Source organism: Enoplosus armatus, chromosome 17 (assembly GCF_043641665.1).
Source record: "Enoplosus armatus isolate fEnoArm2 chromosome 17, fEnoArm2.hap1, whole genome shotgun sequence".
Classification (NCBI taxonomy): Eukaryota; Metazoa; Chordata; class Actinopteri; order Centrarchiformes; family Enoplosidae; genus Enoplosus; species Enoplosus armatus.
The window spans coordinates 17,401,465-17,423,521 of NC_092196.1; the positions used below are offsets into that span (position 1 = coordinate 17,401,465).

General features: G+C 43.8%; 1 protein-coding gene across 1 annotated transcript; it reads right to left on the bottom strand.

The window, feature by feature from the left end:
- Positions 1-11,419: 11,419 nt before the first annotated feature.
- LOC139300306 (alpha-2,8-sialyltransferase 8E-like) lies at positions 11,420-20,297 on the bottom strand. Its single transcript, XM_070923352.1, has 7 exons — positions 20,092-20,297; positions 19,002-19,076; positions 15,848-15,922; positions 15,147-15,291; positions 13,303-13,415; positions 13,085-13,177; positions 11,420-12,999 (listed from the first exon to the last, which is right to left on the bottom strand). Exons 1-7 carry the CDS (start codon positions 20,190-20,192, stop codon positions 12,522-12,524), a joined length of 1,080 nt encoding a protein of 359 aa, XP_070779453.1. The 5' UTR covers positions 20,193-20,297; the 3' UTR covers positions 11,420-12,521.
- Positions 20,298-22,057: the final 1,760 nt, after the last annotated feature.

Genomic DNA, 22,057 nt, shown 5'->3' on the forward strand with positions numbered 1-22,057 from the left:
ACCTCTACCTTCCTGCTAACTACAACCACTAGCCCCCTAACCTTCTGTCCTCTCTCTCTTCTTCTTACTCTTACTCGTGAATTTCTTCATGATGTTTTCTTCTACCTCATCCTGTCTGACTGGTTTGATTCCTCAGTCATGTAAGTACCACTTAAAACCAGGTTGTTCTGCAGCCTGGAAATAGCTGTAGTTAGCCTGTCAATCAACTGTAGACCTAAACTGGATTATAACTCATTCGAAAGCCTTGTTCTTAGTCTTTAACTCCCAACCTGGAAGACACTAAAGTTTCATTCATTATAGTGTACTGCACTCCAGGTCCGTAGTCTGAATTTTTAATCTGAATTCTTAATTCTTACATTTTTATCAGGTTTAGTCCTTAAAACTGACAAAGTAATTATTGTAGGTGATTTTAATATTCATCTGGATGTTGATAATGATAGCCTTGGTACCGCGTTTATCTCATTATTGGATTCAATCAGCTTCTGTCAGAGTGACTTAGACTTTAGACTTAGACTTTATTAATCCCACAGCGGGAAAATTTACAAGTCACAGCAGCAAAGACAGAAAGGTGCAGAAACACACAGCAGACAAGCACTGTGTCGATAAGAATTAGAAGTTGTTTTTTTTTTAAAGAAAAACAATATACAAATAATAAATACAGATATAAAAAATATGGGGGACAAAAATAAATATATACACGGAAAAAATAAAGTATGTACAAATTGTGCAGATTTATGTGCAGTTAAACAGTCTTATTGCAGTCGGAATGAACGACCTGCGGTAGCGCTCCTTCTTACACCGTGGGTGTAACAGTCTGCTGCTGAAGGAGCTGCTCAAGGCCCCCACAGTCTCGTGCAGGGGGTGAGAGGTGTTGTCCATGATGGATGTCAGCTTGGCTAACATCCTCCTCTCCCCCACCTCCTCAATGGAGTCCAGTAGGCAGTCCAGAACAGAGCCGGCTCGCCTAATCAGTCTATTGCCCCCCCCCCCGCCCAGCAGACCACAGCATAGAAGATAGCCAAAGCTACCACAGTGTCATAAAAAGTCCGGAGCAGTTTCCTGCACACACCAAAGGAGGAGGCGGCTTTGACCCTTCTTGTACAGGGCCTGAGTGTGATCAGACCAGTCCAGTTTATTGTTCAGGAGAACACCCAGGAATTTGTAGTTCTCCACCACCTCAATGTCCAAACCCTGGATGTTCACCGGTGTGATGCTGGATGACTTCCTGCTGAAATCGATCATCATCTCCTTCGTCTTGCTGGCGTTGATATGAAGCTGGTTGAGCTCACACCAGCTGACAAAGTCGCTGATGACCTCCCTGTATTCCAGGTCGTTCCCCTCAGACACACATCCAACGATGGCAGTGTCGTCAGAGAACTTCTGGATGTGGCAACTGACAGTGTTGTGTCTGAAGTCCGAGGTGTAGAGGGTGAAAGGGAATGGAGAGAGAACCGTACCCTGGTGGGCCCCCGTGCTGCAGACCACCACATCAGACACACAGTCCCGGAGCCTCACATACTGTGGTCTGATGGTGAGGTAGTCAATTTAAGTGTACATAAACCCATTAATCACACCCTCGACCTGGTTCTGACATATGGCACTGAAATTGAACATGTAATAATCTTTCCACAGATTTCTTATCGGACCATTATTTAATAACTTACTACACACCATTAGGCAAAAGTTCCTACTCTAGATGTCTATCTTATAGTGCTGTAGCTAAATTTAAGGAAGTGATTCCATTTGTATTTTTTTCAATGCCATGTCTCAATATAACTGAGGACTCCTATGCCAACTTTAGTCCCTCCCAATTTGATAATCGTGTTATCTTTGATCAGGACATGTCCTTTAACTCTCAGATAAAACAAATTTCAAGGACTGCCTTTTTCACCTAGGTAACATTGCAAAAACGAGGAAGATCCTGTCTCAAACAGATGCAGAAAAACTAGTCCATGTATTTGTTACTTCTAAACTGGATTATTGTATTATTATTATTAGTAGTAATATTTCCATTGTTATTGTGGTTGCTACGGTTGTTGCTGGTGCTGCTAACATCTCTGTCTGTCTCTCTCTCTCTCTCTCTCTCTCTCTGTCTCCCTCTCTCTATCTCTTGCTCCCCAACCCAACCAGTCAAAGCAGATGACCGCCCACCTACAGTCTGGTTCTGCTTGAGGTTTCTGCCCCTTAAAAGTATGTATTTAAATGTATTTGTTATTTGGTCTTGGTCAAAGGTGTTCTCACCTTTGCAGCTCTGCGTCCACGTAGAGGGAAACGTGCCGGTGCGTCTTCGCCGGCGAGGACAACGCACACCGTTACCCGGAATATTTCTCTCCAACGTGCGCTCACTGGGAAATAAGATGGACGAACTCCAGCTACTGATGAGGAGAAACAAGGACTTTTATTCATCTGCTATTTTGTTCTTCACGGAGACATGGCTGGGTGAAAGAACTCCCGACGCGACGCTGCAGCTGGACGGATTCCAGCTACTCCGAGCGGACCGCGACGCGCACCTCTCCGGCAAAACAAAGGGCGGAGGTATTTGTTTCTACATCAACAGCAGCTGGTGTAACGACGTGACAGTGATCCGACGGCATTGCTTTCCTTCCCTGCAAACGTTTTTTCATTAACTGTAAACCTTACTACTCCCCTCGTGAGTTCGCTTCATTCATTCTGGTCGGTGTTTACATCCCACCGGAGGCCAACGTGCAGGACGCACAGCGCGCACTCGCCGACCAGATACTGGAAACGGAGCGGACCAACCCGGACTCCTTAGTTATTGTCCTCGGTGACTTTAACAAAGGTAACCTCAGCCATGAACTCCCAAAATACAAACAGTTTATTAAATGCCCCATCAGGGAGGGGAACACTCTGGATCACTGTTACACCACAGTCAGTAACGCCTTTCACGCCGTCACCCGCGCTGCACTGGGACACTGATTCCCGCATACAGACAGAAATTAAAACTTTCTAAGCCTGTTGTGAGAACTTCGAAGAAGTGGACCAGTGAAGCTGCAGAGGACCTGAAGGCGTGTTTGGACTGTACTGACTGGGATGTTTTCAGGACTGCCACCAACAGTCTGGATGAGTACACAGAGGCTGTGACGTCATATATCAGCTTCTGTGAGGACTGCTGCGTACCAACTCGGACCAGGGTGAGTTATAACAACGACAAACCCTGGTTCACAGCAAGACTGCGACAGCTGAGGCTGGAAAAGGAAGAGGCGTTTAAGAGTGGCAACAGAGCGGAGTTTAAGGAAGCCAAGTACAAGTTTAGCAAGGCGGTGAGGGAAGCTAAACGACTGTACTCAGAGAGACTACAAGACCAGTTCTCCTCCAACGACTCTGCTTCTGTGTGGAGGGGGCTCAGGCAGATCACCAACTACAAGCCAAGAGCCCCCAACTCTGCTAACGACCGACGCCTCGCCAACAGCCTCAACGACTTCTACTGTCGCTTTGAAAGACAATGGGACAGTCCTGACACCATCCCCCACACCATCACCCACCAGCTCCAGCCCAACAGCCCCAACCCCCTCATCACACCTGGGGCTGAACTCTCACACCTCCTACCACCACAGCTGCCCCCCACAGTGCCCCCCACTCCTCCAGCATCGACACCTCTGTCTGTCCTTGAAAGAGATGTGAACAGACTCTTCAAGAGACAAAACCCGCGTAAAGCTGCTGGACCAGACTCCATCTCCCCATCCTGCCTGAAGCGCTACGCCGATCAGCTGTCTCCGGTGTTCAGACATCTTCAACACCTCACTGGAGACATGCCACGTGCCAGCCTGCTTCAAGGCCTCCACCATCATCCCCATCCCCAAAAAAACAGGGCCCACAGGATTAAATGACTACAGACCCGTCGCCCTTACCTCTGTGGTCATGAAATCAGTTGAACGCCTGGTCCATCACTGACCCTCTGCTGGACCCCCTGCAGTTCGCCTACAGAGCCAACAGGTCTGTAGACGACGCCGTCAACTTGGCCCTACACTTCATCCTCCAGCACCTGGACACTGGGATCCTACGTCAGGACCCTGTTTGTGGACTTCAGCTCTGCCTTCAACACGATCGTCCCGGCTCTTCTTCAGGTCAAGCTCTCCCAGCTGAACGTGCCTGACCCCACCTGCAGGTGGATCACAGATTTCCTGTCTGACAGGAAGCAGCACGTGAAGCTGGGGAAACACGTCTCAGACTCACGGACGATCAGCACCGGCTCCCCTCAAGGCTACGTTCTTTCTCCTCTACTCTTCTCCCTCTACACCAACAGCTGCACCTCCAGTCACCAGTCCGTAAAGCTCCTGAAGTTCGCGGACGACACCACCCTCATCGGACTCATCTCTGGAGAGGATGAGTCTGCCTACAGGTGGGAGATTGACCACCTGGTGACCTGGTGCAACAGCAACAACCTGGAGTTTAACGCTTCAAAGACAGTGGAGATGGTTGTAGACTTCAGGAAGAGCGCAGCCCCACCCGCCTCCATCACCCTGTGTGACTCTCCAGTGGACACTGTGGAGTCCTTCTGTTTCCTGGGCTCCATCATCAGCCAGGACCTCCGGTGGGAGCTGAAGATCAGCTCCGTCATCAAGAAAGCCCAACAGAGGATGTACTTCCTGAGGCAGCTGAGGAAGTTTAACCTGCCACAAACAATGCTGGTTCACTCCTACACTGCCATCATAGAGTCCATCCTCACCTCCTCCATCACTGTCTGGTACGCTGCTGCCTCCACCAAGGACAGACGCAGAGAGCTCTGCAGAGAGGGTGATTGGCTGCAACCTCCCATCTCTTAATGGGATGGGGGATAAAATATGGGGGACAAAAATAAATAAATATATATTTTCCATGTATATATTTATTTATTTTTGTCCCCCATATTTTTTATATCTGTATTTATTATTTGTATGTTGTTTTTCTTTTTAAACAAATACTTCTAATTCTTATCGACACAGTGCTGTCTGCTGTGTGTTTCTGCACCTTTCAGTCTTTGCTGCTGTGACTTGTAAATTTCCCCGCTGTGGGATTAATAAAGTCTAAGTCAAGTCAAGTCTCTTCAGGACCTGTACTCCTCCAGGACCCTGAGGAGAGCAGGGAAGATCGCTGCCAACCCCTCCCACCCCTCCCACACACACACACACACACAAACACAAGTTATACGTTATATTAACGTACACCGCCTTGTCCCCCCTGCGTTACATTAACGCACGCACCCCCTACTGGACAATACTGGACACTTTATTTTGGTCACTGCACTGTGATACACTTATTCTTTTAACTTCTTTATATTTTTACATGCTTGTTGTCTGTCAGATTATATGTTATATGTTAAAAAAAATTAGCACCTTCAGACCACGGCAAATTCCTTGTAATGTAGGTTACTTGGCAATAAACAGTTTCTGATTCTGATTTGGTCTTTCTCTCTCTCAGTATGAGTCTGACTGAGTGTAAATGACTAGTGAAAACAGATGCAAGAGGATCTGATGTTTTCTTAGACCAAACAATTAATAGATGAAAATAATTGTTAGTGGGCATTCTACATTCTCACCTTCAGGCCTCTAAAAATCTTTGAAATGGCAGTCAACCCATAACCACTGTATGTGGCTTAACCTTAAATCTTTAGACATTATATGTAACAGTATGTTTTGTGCATTTTAAACAGCATTTTCCTCTCATTAGTCAATCTAATGAGGCTTGACTGAAAAGCCTCTGGTTCCAGGAGCTCTAATCATGAGCTCTGGGACCTCTGAGTAACCTGATGGAATAATTGTGTAGGCTTTCTCCAGCTTTGGGCCCTTAAATTGTTGTCACCTTCCATCTCTCTTGTGATGACTGTGACTGGTGAATGGCTCCACGGGGACATGTCATAGAAAACGGGGGCCTGTCGCCTTGTTTATGCTGGCAGGAGACACTGTGGCGTGGGCCGACGAGATTGCACAAAGGTGTGTATGCTTAATGCGCTATCCATTGCAGTATTCTCCAAGGCACCAAGGGGCATAAAAAGCATGCACTGCACTCTGCACTAGAGCTTGTCTCTCATGGAAGGGTTGTAGAGGTGCTTGTAAAGGCCTACCTGCTCTGCCAGTTAAAACAATTCAGAGGTGCACGACCATGCGCCGCAACAACTTGCAGAGCCTTCGCACTTGACACATGAGACATGATGATGTCATTTTTGGAGCATGGACACAGCCTTGAGCAAGGGACACAGCATAAAACCCATTGTGGGATGCACTAACGGGGTCATGTAGTATTACAAATCAATCCATAATTATTGTTGATGGTGTGTAATATATATAAAGAATAAATAAATACATTTGTATTGCTTATTTCAGTCTGTTTGCACCAGGACATGTCAAGGAACCTCAAAATATTTAATTCTCCAAGAACACAGGCAGTAAAAAGTAATTTCCTGCAGCTCTCTCTGGCTATTGAACACAGCTGCTCAGCAATCCACTGGTGTTCACGTGTAGTTGACTGCCCTCTGATGGTATCATCTACAGGGCTTCTGCTATTGTGGAGTATACACCAGTTGCCAATGCTACCTGCATCCAGCAACACCTGAAACAGCTGTAGTATTTCTTTTCCATTGACAAGTGTTACGGGTCCCAGGAATGAGTCCCACAGCAACAGATATTAAGGTCAGGTGTGCCACACAAGCCTTGTGTCAGTTAAATCTTCCCAGCACTACACATTCAGTGTTAGATGCTCAAGGCTGCAATATCACCACGTTGTAATGGATAAGGTTAAAAGCCATTACTATAATAAAGTGAGAGCAAACTTTGTCATGTAAGTGTCAGTGCCAGGATCTTATGCTATTTCAGCTGTGGAAAGGACATAAAGTGCCAAATTATTCAAACCATTCCAAGCTTCGTCCCACAGTAGCTTTCCAAACAAGAAGCAGTTTTGATTACTTACTCATTTCATGATAGTAAAGTCTTTACCAGCAAATAGTGAACAAACTGAACAAACCATCACCCATGTGAAGATGTGAGGCTGTATGTTCACATAAACACGGTGTACAATACAAGTAGAAAAGAGTCTTTCTGATTTGTTCACCACTAGGCTCCACACGTCTGTTCAATAACCATAGTCTTAAATCACTTCACTACTTCATTCATTGACTCTGGCAACACTGGTTCCACTGACCCCACCCAGATCCCAATTAGCCACAAGTTATTTACTGAGAGTTTCCCAGTCAGTGTCAGTCTCTTCCCCTGGAGGCCAATCAGCCCTCGTATTACTCAACTAAAGTATTTACTGCTTTTTTGGAGCAGTAAACAAACTGAAGTGTAAATAGAAAACAGCTGGTGACGCTTTGCAGTTAGAGCCGGCTGGGGCCACTAGAGGGCGACTTCTGTCACAGGAGGGAGCACTTCAGAGAGAGAGGAAGGGGTGATTTGAGGAGGTGCCATGAGGGTACTGAACCCCTTCTAAAGACAGCATCTGCTCAGAGTCTGCATGACTGGCAGCTTGACCTTACATATTCAAAACCGTTTTAGGTTATGTGGATCAGACTGGCTCCGTTTTTAGGGGAAAGTAAGGACTTCAGGCAGCTATCCAGGTCAAAAGAATTACCCTGTGGCACAGTTATGTATTAGTCTCAGCCTGTTCTCTTTTGCCCATTGAGTGACTGTGAAAGAAACAGAATGGACAGAAATGGCTTTCACAACTACTTTTACAAGGTTTTACTCTACTTTGCATACTATATGAATAATAATAATAATACACTTTATTTATATAGCACTTTTCTTAACAATGTTACAAAGTGCTTTACAAAAGGAAATACAACCAGACAAGGCAGATAAAAAGGACATGAGCATGTAGGAAGTAAGGACAATAAATGAAAATATCAAATAAATAAGAATCATAACAATATAAATGAAAACATGTGTCAAACATTTCTAAAAGCTTTAACAAAGAGATTTAAAAGAAACCAGAGGCTTAGTGTGTCTGAGTTCTGTTGGCAGAGAATTCATTAGTGTACAAGCTCTAGTAGCAAAAGCCTGATCACCGTTTGTCACGAATTGTGATCTGTGAGTAACCAGCAGGGTTCCATCCACGGATCTTAGTGGTCAAGAGGGCACATACCAGGTCAATAAATCAGAGATGTATTTAGGAGCAAGGTCGTTTAAGGCCTTCAAAGTGAGCAATACAATTTTAAAATCAATTCGAAATCTAACAGGGAGTCAGTGTAGGGAGGCAAGCACAGGGGTAATGTGATCATGCCTTTTTGTCGAAGATGGTGGAGGGAGCTCTGGCTGATACCTGAGTACAGTGGGTTGCAATAATCAAGCTGAGAATAGATAAAAACATGTAGATCAGCAATTGATAAATATTACCTAATTTTGGAGATTATCTTGAGCTCGAAGAAACATGACTAAACAACATTTTTGACTTGATCGTCAAAGCACAAGTTAGCATCAAATCACCCCAAGATTCCTGCTTAATATTGTTTGACAGACCGTCAATATTTGCTGATGGGATTTGGGACAGGGACAGGAGGAGGCTCAATAGACTGATTAGGCGAGCCGGCTCTGTTCTGGACTGCCCGCTGGACTCCATTGAGGAGGTGGGGGAGAGGAGGATGTTAGCCAAGCTGACATCCATCATGGACAACACCTCCCACCCCCTGCACGAGACTGTGGGGGCCCTGAGCAGCTCCTTTAGCAGCAGACTGTTACACCCACGGTGTAAGAAGGAGCGCTACCGCAGGTAGTTCATTCCTATGGCTATAAGACTGTTTAACTGGATATAAATCTGCACAATTTGTACATACTTTATATTTTCCGTGTATATATTTATTTTTGTCCCCCCCTTTTTTTATATCTGTATTTGTTATTTGTATATTGTTTTTCTTTTTAAAAAAATACTTCTAATTCTTATCGACACAGTGCTTGTCTGCTGTGTGTTTCTGCACCTTTCTGTCTTTGCTGCTGTGACTTGTAAATTTCCCCGCTGTGGGATTAATAAAGTCTAAGTCTAAATCTAAAAAAGTCTAAGTCATAAAAATGGTAAGGCACCTCATGATTTTGAATAACCAGGCCAAGAGGCAGCATGTATATAGAAAACAGAAGGGGGCCAAGCACGGAGCCTTGAGGGACACCAGAACTCAGCTGAGCCGTTGAGGAAGTGGAGTTACCCAGAGCGATAGAAAAAGTTCAGATGGAGAGGTATGAGTGTAATAAAGTAAAGGCCAAGCCAGTGATGCCTACCCAAGACTCCAAACGATGTAAGAGGATACCATGATCGACTGTGTCAAAGGCAGCACTTAAATCTAAAAGAACTAAAATTAGCCTGTTGGGATGGACTCTGTCAGTCCTGAAGAGGGAGAAACGATCCCAAAACTGTTTAAAAATGTCAATAAAACATATTCAAAACCTATATACAAATAAAAACAGATTTTCCACAAGTACTTTAAAAACCTAAAAAGGTAATTTAAATCCTTTTTGGTCAGCTCAGACTGCTGACGAACTGTATCGTTTGTCCCCACATGAACTATCACTCGATTGGTAGAGGGCAAGAGTGAACGCAGGATGACAGGGACTGTGGTTCCAGGGAAGCAGGGAGTGGCTGCGTTGAGGAAATGGATGTTCCTGATTATGGTATTCCCCACTATTAATGTGGCTGGGGAGAAGTGGGAACAAGGAGATGATGGCTGAGGGTTCTCAGGTCAGGAGAGAGCACAATCTGCTTCCACACTGTGTGTTGAAGTCACCGACTGAGGATGGGGTGTCCGAGCAGGACATCAGACCTGAGAGAGGAATTTCTTGCCGGCACAGGGCAAGGAAGACTTCCAGAGAGTCTGAGCACAGCCTCTTTCAGGATCTTACGCCCAGATCTTAGTGGAGCGGCAAGGCGCCTGAATACTGCAGTGTCGACAGGCGAGTTTGAGCCACAGGAGGATCAGCTGGATGGACCGGAGTGTCGTCAGACAGGGTTGCATAGTGGGGCGCGGGGGCGAGAATCTGTCTGAATCTATCTTGCAACCGTGGACCACCACCTCAGCCCAGGATGACTGATGGTTAGGTGTCGAGCAGGAGGAAAGCCATGGACAGGTGGTGGGTCCCATAGAGCAGTGTCTTGGATGGTTGCACTGAGAGAGGCAATCCGTTTGGACTGCCCAGAAGCCACATCCATGAAGCTGATCAAAAGAGAGTCTTTCTTCTGCAGTTCATCAGAAAGGTGTTGAATATCCTCCTTAAGGTCAGCAATCTTTGTGTTTGCTTTCTTGAGTCGCACACTGTCCTCACAGGGCACAGTTGGCATAGGCCACCGGGCTGATTGCAAACTCCTACAGCAAACAGGCCACACTTACAGAGAACTCCAACCAAGGATGACTTCCTTTCTCTCAAACATGACCAGCATCTTTTGGTCTTTTAATCTCTTTTGTAGTACTGGAGTCACAATGTGGTTAGCCTAGCTTAGCATTTAGACTTGAAGCAGGGTAAAACAGCTAAACCTAGCCTACACACGAAACACCCTCATAGACAGGTGTCGATGTCCTGTGTCACAAGGTCCTTTTAAAGACACACTAAAAGCAAACACAGGAGAAACCAAGAGTATAGGTACCCTGTCTGATTTGGTTCTCATAGTCTAACAACAGTCTAACACTGAAGTCCATCAGCATCTGTCGGTCTATGTAAAACGATGTCTGTGTTCAGGTTGTATTTCCCTACATGTAAAGTCTCTGCATCTTTTTTAGCAGAAAGAAAATATCAGGAAATAAAAGGCTTTCCACTGCTGAAAGGTTGAGTACTGTCTTGTTTTTGTTGTTAGTATGAGCCAGCCAAACTGCCTGGAGAATAGACATCAAAAATGGAAATGGAAAGTATGTTTTTGATTCCATGATATAAAAAACTGTCCCTGGAGACACTAGCCAGTGGGAATGAGCAGAGTGCTGCAGCTGGATGTACAATGAGGTCACTGTCGATATGAGAGGAATCCCAAGAGCAATGTCTGGGATGGAAACTGGCAGTGGATTATTTTCTCTAGAAAGAAACAAACATTTCATCCCATTAATGGCCTAATTGGCTGGATATACTAGCCATGCACAGATATCATTTTAGAGACAGTGTATACCGGTTACCTTTATGAATTGGGGGACAGGGAAAGAGGAAGACAAAAACTGCTTTAGTACTCTCCCAGGCTTCCCTGGTTATTTTGTGAAAGCATCATTAGGATGTTTGCATGTCTGGTCCACCCGGTAACTGTGGGATGCCATGCAGCAGGACATGCAGGAGAAACTTAGTGACGTAAAAGGTGCAGTATGTATAATATGTAAAGGCCACATATAATCACAGCTCTGTGGAATATGGGAAAATATGAAGCCAAATAATGATCAGAAGCATTGCTATGGATTCATGCATTTGCAAGTACACTGGCATAGGCTTACATCAGGTTTTTAAAAATGATATATGAGATGTAACCAAAAGGAAGAGAATCAATGGAAGAATGCAAATAAAATGGCTGTGCAAAACAATGCTAATAAATCACTGGATCAAATGGTGTTCCAGCCGTGAAACAAACACTTTGCACAAACTCTGCCCCAAAGCTGGCCAAATGTGCTGTTCATAAGTAGAAATACTTAAAGGCACTTCAAGGCTCAAAGACATTAAATCATGTAAGCTGAGACATCTGGGAAAAAGATTGTCTCCTGGTTAGACAAGTGAATTCTATTTCATTTTAGATTACTCACAAATAACTTATTATACTATTATATACATTTATTCACTTATTCACTTATTCACTTTAACTTAATTTTCCCTCTCACCTCGTGCTGTTCACAAAAAATCAAAATACAAACATTCACATGATTCTGAAATTGGCTCATATAGAGTTCTTAGGTATGGTCATCTACAGCGATGTACATTAGTTCTCTGGATGACAAAAATCACTGTTAAGACTTTAAGTCTGTCATCTTCTGTGTGTGACGTGTGTGAGTACTATACATTCCCCCTCAACACAACTCTATTTTCAACAGAATATTTTAGTGGTTAAATGTGTGACGTGCTCAAAAATGTCCAAAGATTCTTTACATTCAGTGTGCTGCTGTTTTCATGAAATGTTAGTTTGTGTTTTAGTCAAACATTTTTGATTTTCTTCAAAATACATTCAGTTTTTCACTTTCCAAAAAGCCCCCATGGTCAGTTACATAACTTTTGAACTTGATTATCACAAGGCACTACAATGTAGACCCTCACAAAGGCCTCGCAAAGGAATTCTCATTTAAATAAAAATAACTCCCTACAAATTACTAGCTGGAACATTTGTGGTAATGCAGAATATTTACAGTCGTATGATTGTTCCATTTTTAATTCAGTGCAAATGTCTTGGCTGCTGACAGGCCAACTCTTCACTGTGAATCCAAGCATCCACCTTGCTTGGAAACACTTAATCCGTGTCATCATCAGCCAAAATAGGTCGGTCCATTCATTCAAAAGTACATGAAACACTTCATGAGTGACTGGCTTCATCTTGAGGCTACAAAGAAGGCACTTTGTTCCTGTCCTGTCAGCCGACCCTGGGTCTGAGAACTACTTTACATCTGGTTGACAATCTCCCAGGTGAAGGTTGAGCACCCCCTGACTGTGCAGCCGCAACAAAAGGTCAAACTCAGCCGGCATGGCGTGAAATGTCGCTTTACCTTTTCTGTCATCATAGTAGTGGTTAGTCAGGGCATAGAGTCCATGTGGGTGATTACTGAAGGGCCAGAACCCGTAAAGATGCACACTGGCACAGAGTTCCAGTGCCAGGCTAACCATCATTATGCCGGTACTGAGCCGCGCTGCTTTTAGGCCTTGGGAGCGCCAGAAGAGGTCCAGACTCCGGAGGTAGTCGGGGTTGAAGAAGATGGGGCGGATGGGGCTTTCAAAGTCCTCAAGGGTGTAGGTGGCCCGCAGGCACACAGGAGTGCTGTGGCCAAAGGAGAAGGCGGGAAGGAGCAGCAGGGAGTTGCCGTATCTATGGAGACTCTCCACAAATGGACGGCGACGCCCATTTAGGGACCCATACCTGAAAATAATCAGTAGATGTGAAGCTACAAGACAAAATCAACATTTCAATATGACAGTGCAGTGAGATTCATCTTCTTGCTCACTTCTCCATGAGGATGCTTGGGTTTGCTGTCACAAGGTCAGTCTTGATGCCCACATGTTTCTCATACTCGTCTTCTATAGGAGGAAGGTTGCACCTGAACAAGCAACAAAGAAAAAAGATACATAGATCGTTATTATGGAATTTCAACAGATGAGTTTAATTCTGTTGGTTAACATTGTCATCAGCCTTTCAGTCCATTACACTGGACATCTTTCTCACCTGATCACAAACTCGGCTGAATCAATCATCTCCCCACAGCTGCTATTGGTCAGGATCCCTCCGTTCCCAACAACAGCACACGTGTCCCATGTTTTATTTGGGAACGGATGCTCCTGGACCATCAACAAAACAACGACATTTGTACTGATTATAATATACTGTGCGTGAAAAAAACAAATAGGCATATAAAGGGAGAGAAATCTATGGCCGGATCTTGTTTGTCAATGTATCCTCTTCACTCCACAATCTGAGAAATCTAATGCAATAGTCACATGTGTTGAAATGTGTTGTTTCTTAATTTCATTTGATAATGTACGAGATTAAAGCATCAGAGACTTTGATTTTCTATAATTTTTTCAGATTTAAATGGTATAAAAACAGTCTAAAAGTCTAAATACTTTTTGGTAAATATGGAGGCAACCATTAATCTTTTTCCAGATTTCACTCCGTATATCAGTGAAACTTTGGTGGTATACAGAAATTCACATCTTGGTGAGGTCAGTGGTTCATATTTTATGTGATGATATCAATATGTATGTTTTTTATTGATAAAGGTGTCAAATCACTATCATCACATTGGACATTAAAGTTGTATTTTATTGTTAATGGTTAATGGTTATCAAGGACACACCACTTGTGACCCCTAGAGTAAGGCAAAAGAAGGCTGTATTTCTCTGCCACATTCTGCAAAGCCTGACATATTTGGTCTAGAAATGCAGACTTCAGAGCCCGTGAATCAGGACTCGGAACTCAGAACACACTCCAAAACGAGAATCCTGAAATAAGATTCAGCATCTTTCCCTCAGACGTTAAACCATTTAAGCCAGTAACATTAGATTCATAGCTGGTCATTCGGATACAAACAGAACAAAAACACACCACCTAACAGTTTGCACAGTGAAAGGGGAAATTGAGGTTTTAGCAACACTTCACTGTGGCCCAAAAACTGTAGATACAAATTACAGAACTACAGATAACGTGGTTCAATGTTCCGCTGCGAAATTTACTGTCGAGGTGTACTACATTAATAAATAAACTATCTTTAGACTGTTGTTTTTTTAGTTTCTGAATGAATTCCAGCACAAGGGGGTATACCTCAGTGTTAAAGCATTTGACTGCAGTTCAAATCTGGGTGCCTCCTGGAAAACTTCAGGCGTTTGTAATGTTAAACATTAAATTGAGCAGGACATGTCAAAAAAATTCTCTGACTTAAGATAAGTTCAGCAGCCGTTATAGGTCATCACAGCTGCTTCATCATGAAGCATACTGGCAGCTTTAAACTTGCTGATGGCAGTTGTCTGTTTTGGCACCAACATGAGGTTGACATTTGAGGTTTTGAGTGAAATGTCTCCACAACAATTGAATATATTGCCATGACATTTGGTACAGATGTTCATGTCCCTCTCAGGGTGAATTGTAATAACTTTGGTGATCCCTTAACCTTTCATTTCATTGTATGGTAGTCGTTATTTTTACTGTATTGTATTGTTTTATTGAGTTTTTATGCTGCTTTGTTGCAAAAACAATTTCCTCGTGTGACAAAGAGACATGTTCATAGCTGAGGTCAAAGTCACAATAAGAACTCTTTTCTGGAGTGAGGCCAGTTCCAAATAGGAGGAAGAAAAATGAACTACTCTGTGGCTCATTGTTAAAAGTATCCAAATCAGATTTTTGTTGTCTTTATTATTAAACTCCCACCAAGAGCTCTCCAGTTCAAATCAAAGAGCCAACATGTGAGTAGACACACGACTTATGGCACAAGATGCAATAGCAAAGCAGTGAAATTATCCCAACATCAAACAAGCAGCAGATGTGGTAAAATTCATGTATGACAAATATCATACCTTTGCAAAGGTGCTGAAAATCTCTGGGGTCACCTGGAGGGTCCTTTTCTTTTCCCCATCGTACACAATCTTTGATCCCACTGGAGTGTTGGCCTGGGTAATGATGGCCTTGTTAAAACCATGGCACTTGCTGCTCAGCTGAGATCTGGGGAATCACAAGGACTTTGTTGAGTAACAAAGGCGGTTGGGAGTGTTGACACTGACTGACAGGTCTGTTGCTGAACAGAAAGATTCACAATTTGCAAACATTGTGACACCTAACTGAACAGGTTATAAATAAAAAGGGTCTTCTTTTATAGAAGGATTTTAATTCAATAAAAAGACCCAGGTGAGTTAAAGTAGTCTTGGCTCCTTCAGGTGAAATCCCTAGGTTTTACCATAACTCATATAACCTTAAGATGTTGAAGATGAAGTGTTATATTTAGACAATGTGGTTAACGTTTGCATGTAAGTTCCTGTGCTTTAATCCGCTTCTCTATTTCTACTTCTCTACCCATGTCTTTACTTAATGTTTTGTATGGTTATAGCTAAAAGGGTTATTCTGAGAGAATGGAAATCTACCACCCCTCCTTGTTTTAAGACGTGGCTCAATGATATGGTGTACTGTTTTAGGTATTCCTCATCATAATGTAAATTTCTTAAGCTACAGGGTCCCTGTTTTGATTATATCAGAAAGTAAATGGGCCTTGTTCTTTTTTTACCTGAATTTTTGGTAATTGTCCTCCTGCTTCTTCCAGTTTGGAGAGTGACGCTCATTTACTTTGTCAATGACCTCCCTGTGACACACACACACACACACACACACACATCAACATACACACTCAAGTGTGTAATCCCCGTAGCACCGACATGACTTGATCTGAGGAAGGCATAAACAAAAAGGTCACTTAAAGACAAGCAGTGATGGTGTTTGCTCTCACCTGCAGCCTTTACAGAGTTCAGAGGCCTGAGAGACGCTTTTCTTCTGAGGAAGCAGTTTGTGAGGTTCCACATTGCTGCCGAGCGAACGAGAGAGAAACAGGACAGGTAAGTAAAATGCAAAATGCAAATCCTGTCCTAAATGTGCTGTACTGTTTATTTCCACACTCATATTAATTAGATAAAGCAATCATTAATAATTATGTCAACCTCAAACCAGTGAATGATATTCTGCAATCAGCTTTGTGGTTCAACATGAATGCAGGCAATGGATTTCTAACTTTCATAACCAGTAAATTAAATGTCAGAGTGGTGGAAGTTCTGCCTTCAGGGATCTCCCATTGACAGGAGGGCAGATAGTGGTAAACATGTCAGCTTCATATAACATAATGAACAACCAGTGTACAAACTCACGAGCAGAGAGAGACCTTTGCTACTTAGCTACATTTCAGCGGGAGACTTCTGTCTCTTCGTGTCTGTGTTGCAATGCTTGTAGTCTGCGGTATGTGTTGCTTGTACAGTTATGAATCTTCTCTTCCTGTTTCTGAAAAGGGCAACGGTTTAAAAAAGTCTTGTAATGTGTGATCCTGTCTGATCCCCAGTCTCACACACACACCTGTAGGACAACAAATCTACACCCTCTGACAGAGATTGTTATTAAATGTCAGTGTATCCAGCTTAATCTCCTTTAATTTCAGATGATATCGGTGTGTTTGCTCCTGTTGAGCTGAAACAGCCTCTCATATGTCACTTTCAATTACTCTTTAGGTTTCAGTGTGAGGGTTTCTACCATTGCTGTTTGCAAAAAACATTCTGCTACTTTTCATTTTCCTCACATAGAAACTTATACTGGATATAACATGGCATCATTTTAACACCATTAAAAGTGAGCATAAAGTTTGTAACAATGGAGTTGAAAAACAAATCAACCTGTCAGTTATTTCATATTGAAGAGGTTTCTCCGCTAGTATTTTTACTCTGCTTAGTATTGTGAGATGAATTGTGATATTGAAGCACAGATACACACAGAGCCTTATAAGACGTATTCAAACATACCTGGTCAAAATCTGCCTTTTTCTCTACACCACTGATTTCACTATAACCACACCTTCCACGGCTATTTGACTTTTGGCAAAGAGGATGACAAAAGTGGAAAAGAAGTGGGGAAAAAAACTCACAATGCTTCTATTTCTCCCCTATATCGTTATCACTTTTGTTCACTTTCAAACCCAGGCATGCCCCCACTAACACACCTCCAGCCCCCAAAATACAAAAAACATCTTCCAACTGGACTGATGAGAGTGTAAGTGTGTGTGTGTGTGTGTGTGTGTGTGTGTGTGTTCTATATATGATTGGGAAAGGTAGTTACACACTTACTTGTCATCGTATATGTGCCAGATGAAAGTGGTCAGCAGGCTCCCCAAACAGAGGAGAGTGATCACCAAAGAGAAGGGTGACTTCAAGAACTGTCCCCTCATACCTCTCCCCTCCTGCTAACTTCACCCGCTAGCCCCCTCACCTTCTGTCTCTCTCTGCTCCGCTTCACTGTGCTCACCTCTCACCCGTTATCTGCTTTCTGTAGCCCTCCCTCCTCGGCTTGATCTCCCCGGCCGAGTCTCTCTCTCTCTCTCTCTCTCTCTCTCTCTCTCTCTCTCTCTCTCTCTCTCTCAGCAGTGCCTCTCTGCTGTCTTATGTTTTCCTTAACCTCACTACCACCCTGCCTCTCTTCCTCTTCCTCCTCACACTCTTCCTGTCTGTCTGTCTGTCTGTCTGTCTGGTTTGACTCAGTGTTTCTCAGAGAACGCCTCCTCAGTTAGAAGCCTTCTTTTTCTGCCTCTTGTTCGGGCAAGTCCTCTGTCCTCTGTGCACTTCTACTTTCCTCTCTTACTGTTTGTTTCCAGGTCAGATGAGACAAAAACAATCTTTTGTTGCTCCACATCCTTCTTTAATCCTTGTCACGTTTCGTTGATTCACCCATCTTCTTCTCTCTGTCTCGCCCTTTTTTCCTCATGTGCTCAGACAGACTAAAGTCTCAATCTTACTTTCTACCGGAGCACTAAAGCTAGAGCTCTTTCTGTTCTCCGCCCCCACCCCTGAGACCCAGCCTTCCCTCTTTGCTTTCCCCTCGCTCCCCCAGCTATCCTCCGCCCACACCCCTTAAGCCCCTCACCCCTTTGCACAAAAAAGAGGCAGTAAAATGAGTTCCCAGTACTGTATTTGCCCACAGTTTGCCTCTTGACTCGTATGTGTGTGTGAGCGTCTGTGTGTGTGCGAGCATGAGACCCAGCAGGCTTTAATGTTTTGTATAGTTATAGCTAAAAGAGTTAACTTGAGAGAATGGAAATCTACCATCCCTCCTTGTTTTAAGAAGTGGCTCAATGATATGGTGTACTGTCATTAGGTATTCCTCCTCTGACTCACAATGTAAATTTGTTAAGATTTGGGGTCCCTGTTTTCATTATATCAGAAAGTAAATGGACTCAGCTGCAACTAAGTATTGTATATTGATTTATGTGCCCCTCTAGAGCATGGCTTAAGGTACAGTTTATATGAACTGCCTTGTCATACTCATTGTACAACCCCTGACTGTGATGATGTACGGACAGTTTCTGCCTGTATGGACATTTCTGTCATGGCTGCTACGCACACTGGAGATACAGCATATCTGTGCATGCGTGGACGATTATTTGCAATTCTGTCAGAAACATTGTCGTCTTTTTTTTCCTATATTTTTGGTAATTGTCCTCCTGCTTCTTCCAGTTTGGAGAGTGACGCTCATTTACTTTGTCAATGACCTCCCTGTGACACACACACACACACACACATCAACATACACACTCAAGCGTGTAATCCCTGTAGCGCCGACATGACTTGATCTGAGGAAGGCATAAACAAAAAGGTCACTTAAAGACAAGCAGTGATGGTGTTTGCTCTCACCTGCAGCCTTTACAGAGTTCAGAGGCCTGAGAGATGCTTTTCTTCTGAGGAAGCGGTTTGTGAGGTTCCACATTGCTGCCGAGCGAACGAGAGAGAAACAGGACAGGTGAGTAAAATGCAGAAACCAGAAAAAAACAGATCATCTAATAGGCTCTAAGACCCATTTTTCTTGGCTTCATATTCTGTTGTTTACATCAGTTGAGAAGAAAATCCTGTCCTAAATGTGCTGTACTGTTTGTTTCCACACTCATATTAATTAGATAAAATAATTTTAATGATGTCAACCTCAAACCAGTGAATGATATTCTGCAATCAGCTTTGTGGTTCAACATGAATGCAGGCAATGGATTTCTAACTTTCATAACCAGTAAATCAAATGTCAGAATGGTGGAAGTTCTGCCTTCAGGGATCTCCCATTGACAGGAGGGCAGATAGTGGTAAACATGTCAGCTTCATATAACATAATGAACAACCAGTGTACAAACTCACGAGCAGAGAGAGACCTTTGCTACTTAGCTACATTTCAGTGGGAGACTTCTGTCTCTTCGTGTCTGTGTTGCAATGCTTGTATGTGTTGCTTGTACAGTTATGAATCTTCTCTCCTCTTAAAAAAGTCTTGTAATGTGTGATCCTGTCTGATCCCCAGTCTCACACTCACACCTGTAGGACAACAAATCCTCACCCTCTGACAGAGATTGTTATTAAATGTCAGAGTGTATCCAGCTTAATCTCCTTTAATTTCAGATGGTGTTGGTGTGAAACAGCCGGTCATTTCCCACCTTCCACGGTTATGTGACTTTTTTGGCAAAGAGGATGACAAAAGTGGAAAAGAAGTGGGGATAGACTGCCAAAGTGTGCAGAAAAAAGTGAAGAAAAAAGCCCACAATGCTTCTATTTCTCCCCTATATCACTTTTGTTCACTTTCAAACCCAAGCATGCCCCCACTAACACACCTCCAACCCCCAAAAAACAAAAAACATCTTCCAACTGGTATGACGAGAGTGTAAGAGACTTAGACTAGTGTGTGTGTGTGTGTGTGTGTGTGTGTGTGTGTTCTATATATGATTGGGAAAGGTAGTTACACACTTACTTGTCATCGTATATGTGCCAGATGAAAGTGGTCAGCAGGCTCCCCAAACAGAGGAGAGTGATCACCAAAGAGAAGGGTGACTTCAAGAACTGTCCCCTCATACCTCTCCCCTCCTGCTAACTTCACCCGCTAGCCCCCTCACCTTCTGTCTCTCTCTGCTCCGCTTCACTGTGCTCACCTCTCACCCGTTATCTGCTTTCTGTAGCCCTCCCTCCTCGGCTTGATCTCCCCGCCGAGTCTCTCTCTCTCTCTCTCTCTCTCTCTCTCTCTCTCTCTCTCTCTCTCTCTCTCTCTCTCTCTCAGCAGTGCCTCTCTGCTGTCTTATGTTTTCCTTAACCTCACTACCACCCTGCCTCTCTTCCTCTTCCTCCTCACACTCTTCCTGTCTGTCTGTCTGTCTGTCTGTCTGGTTTGACTCAGTGTTTCTCAGAGAACGCCTCCTCAGTTAGAAGCCTTCTTTTTCTGCCTCTTGTTCGGGCAAGTCCTCTGTCCTCTGTGCACTTCTACTTTCCTCTCTTACTGTTTGTATCCAGGTCAGATGAGACAAAAACAATCTTTTGTTGCTCCACATCCTTCTTTAATCCTTGTCACGTTTCGTTGATTCACCCATCTTCTTCTCTCTGTCTCGCCCTTTTTTCCTCATGTGCTCAGACAGACTAAAGTCTTAGTCTTACTTTCTACCGGAGTACTAAAGCTAGAGCTCTTTCTGTTCTCCGCCCCAACCCCTGAGACCCAGCCTTCCCTCTTTGCTTTCCCCTCCCTCCCCCAGCTATCCTCCTCCCACACCCCTTAAGCCCCTCACCCCTTTGCACAAAAAGGAGGCTGTAACATGAGTGCACAGTACTGAATTAGCCCACAGTATGCCTCTTGACTAGTGTGTGTGTGTGTGTTAGGAAACAAGTTCAAAACCAGTGAGGGGCAGAGGCTTCCCATCCAATCAGAGTGAATACCCCTCAAACTTATACCACCACACACACAAGCTCCTTTTATTCCAATGTCAAACTTTGCCAGCTGTATCGACTCATATCCTCTTACAATAAAAGTGAGTTTTTCTTAGTTTGAGAGGTGGGAGGGAGTTGGGGGTTGGGGGTTGGGGCCCAGAGGAAGGGAGTCTCCACTCCACAGAGATGAAAACCTGCCTCTAACATGGCAGCACTGCTGGCAGGTTCAACAAGATAACTGACAAACGTAACGGCTGGTGGAAACGAGATAAACAGAAAGTCAGAGGGAGCCAGGCAGAGACAAAACGCAGAGAGAGGTGGGGAGTTGATGCCCAGAGGAGCCGTAACTCATCTGTTGTTTGGCTTTCATTTGGGAGCTCTGCGTTGCCAGCTGTCTGGAAGGGGAATAAAATCATGGATGTAAATCTAAAGAAGGCTTATGGGAAATATGCAAACATGGGATACATTTCACAATAAACAGCCACAAACACCCACATGACCACACCCAGTTCTCCTGTGTTTATCCCTGGTGTTTTCAGTGGAAAACTCTACGCTGAGCTCCTTGCAATGAAGCAATTATGCCTCGTAACTGCATGCTGAGTAAGCTGAGCTGCGCCACAGCAACCCTGCCACCCCATACACAGAAATCCAAAACAAAAGAGCTCTTGGAAAGTTTGTATTTTGGCAGACGTCAGGGTTTGCAGAAAACTTGACTTTGCAACTAGCAAAATCAGGCTAATAGTACCAACAGAGACAGAAAGTAATAGCTACACTTAACCTGCTTTTTACCTCAAACACACATTCATGTAATGGTTCCTTGACTTATGAGTCAGTGTCTTCCCTCTCCTCAAAGAAACCCTGCCAAGATACCACTGATTTAGTTAACCACAGGCCCATTTCCAAACTTCCCTTCAGTTCCAAAATCCTTGAAAAAGTTGTCGCCCACCAGATTTTCCACCTGGTTGAGGGACACAATATCTTTGCTAAATTTCAATCTGGCTTCCGTCAAAATCATAGCACTGAAA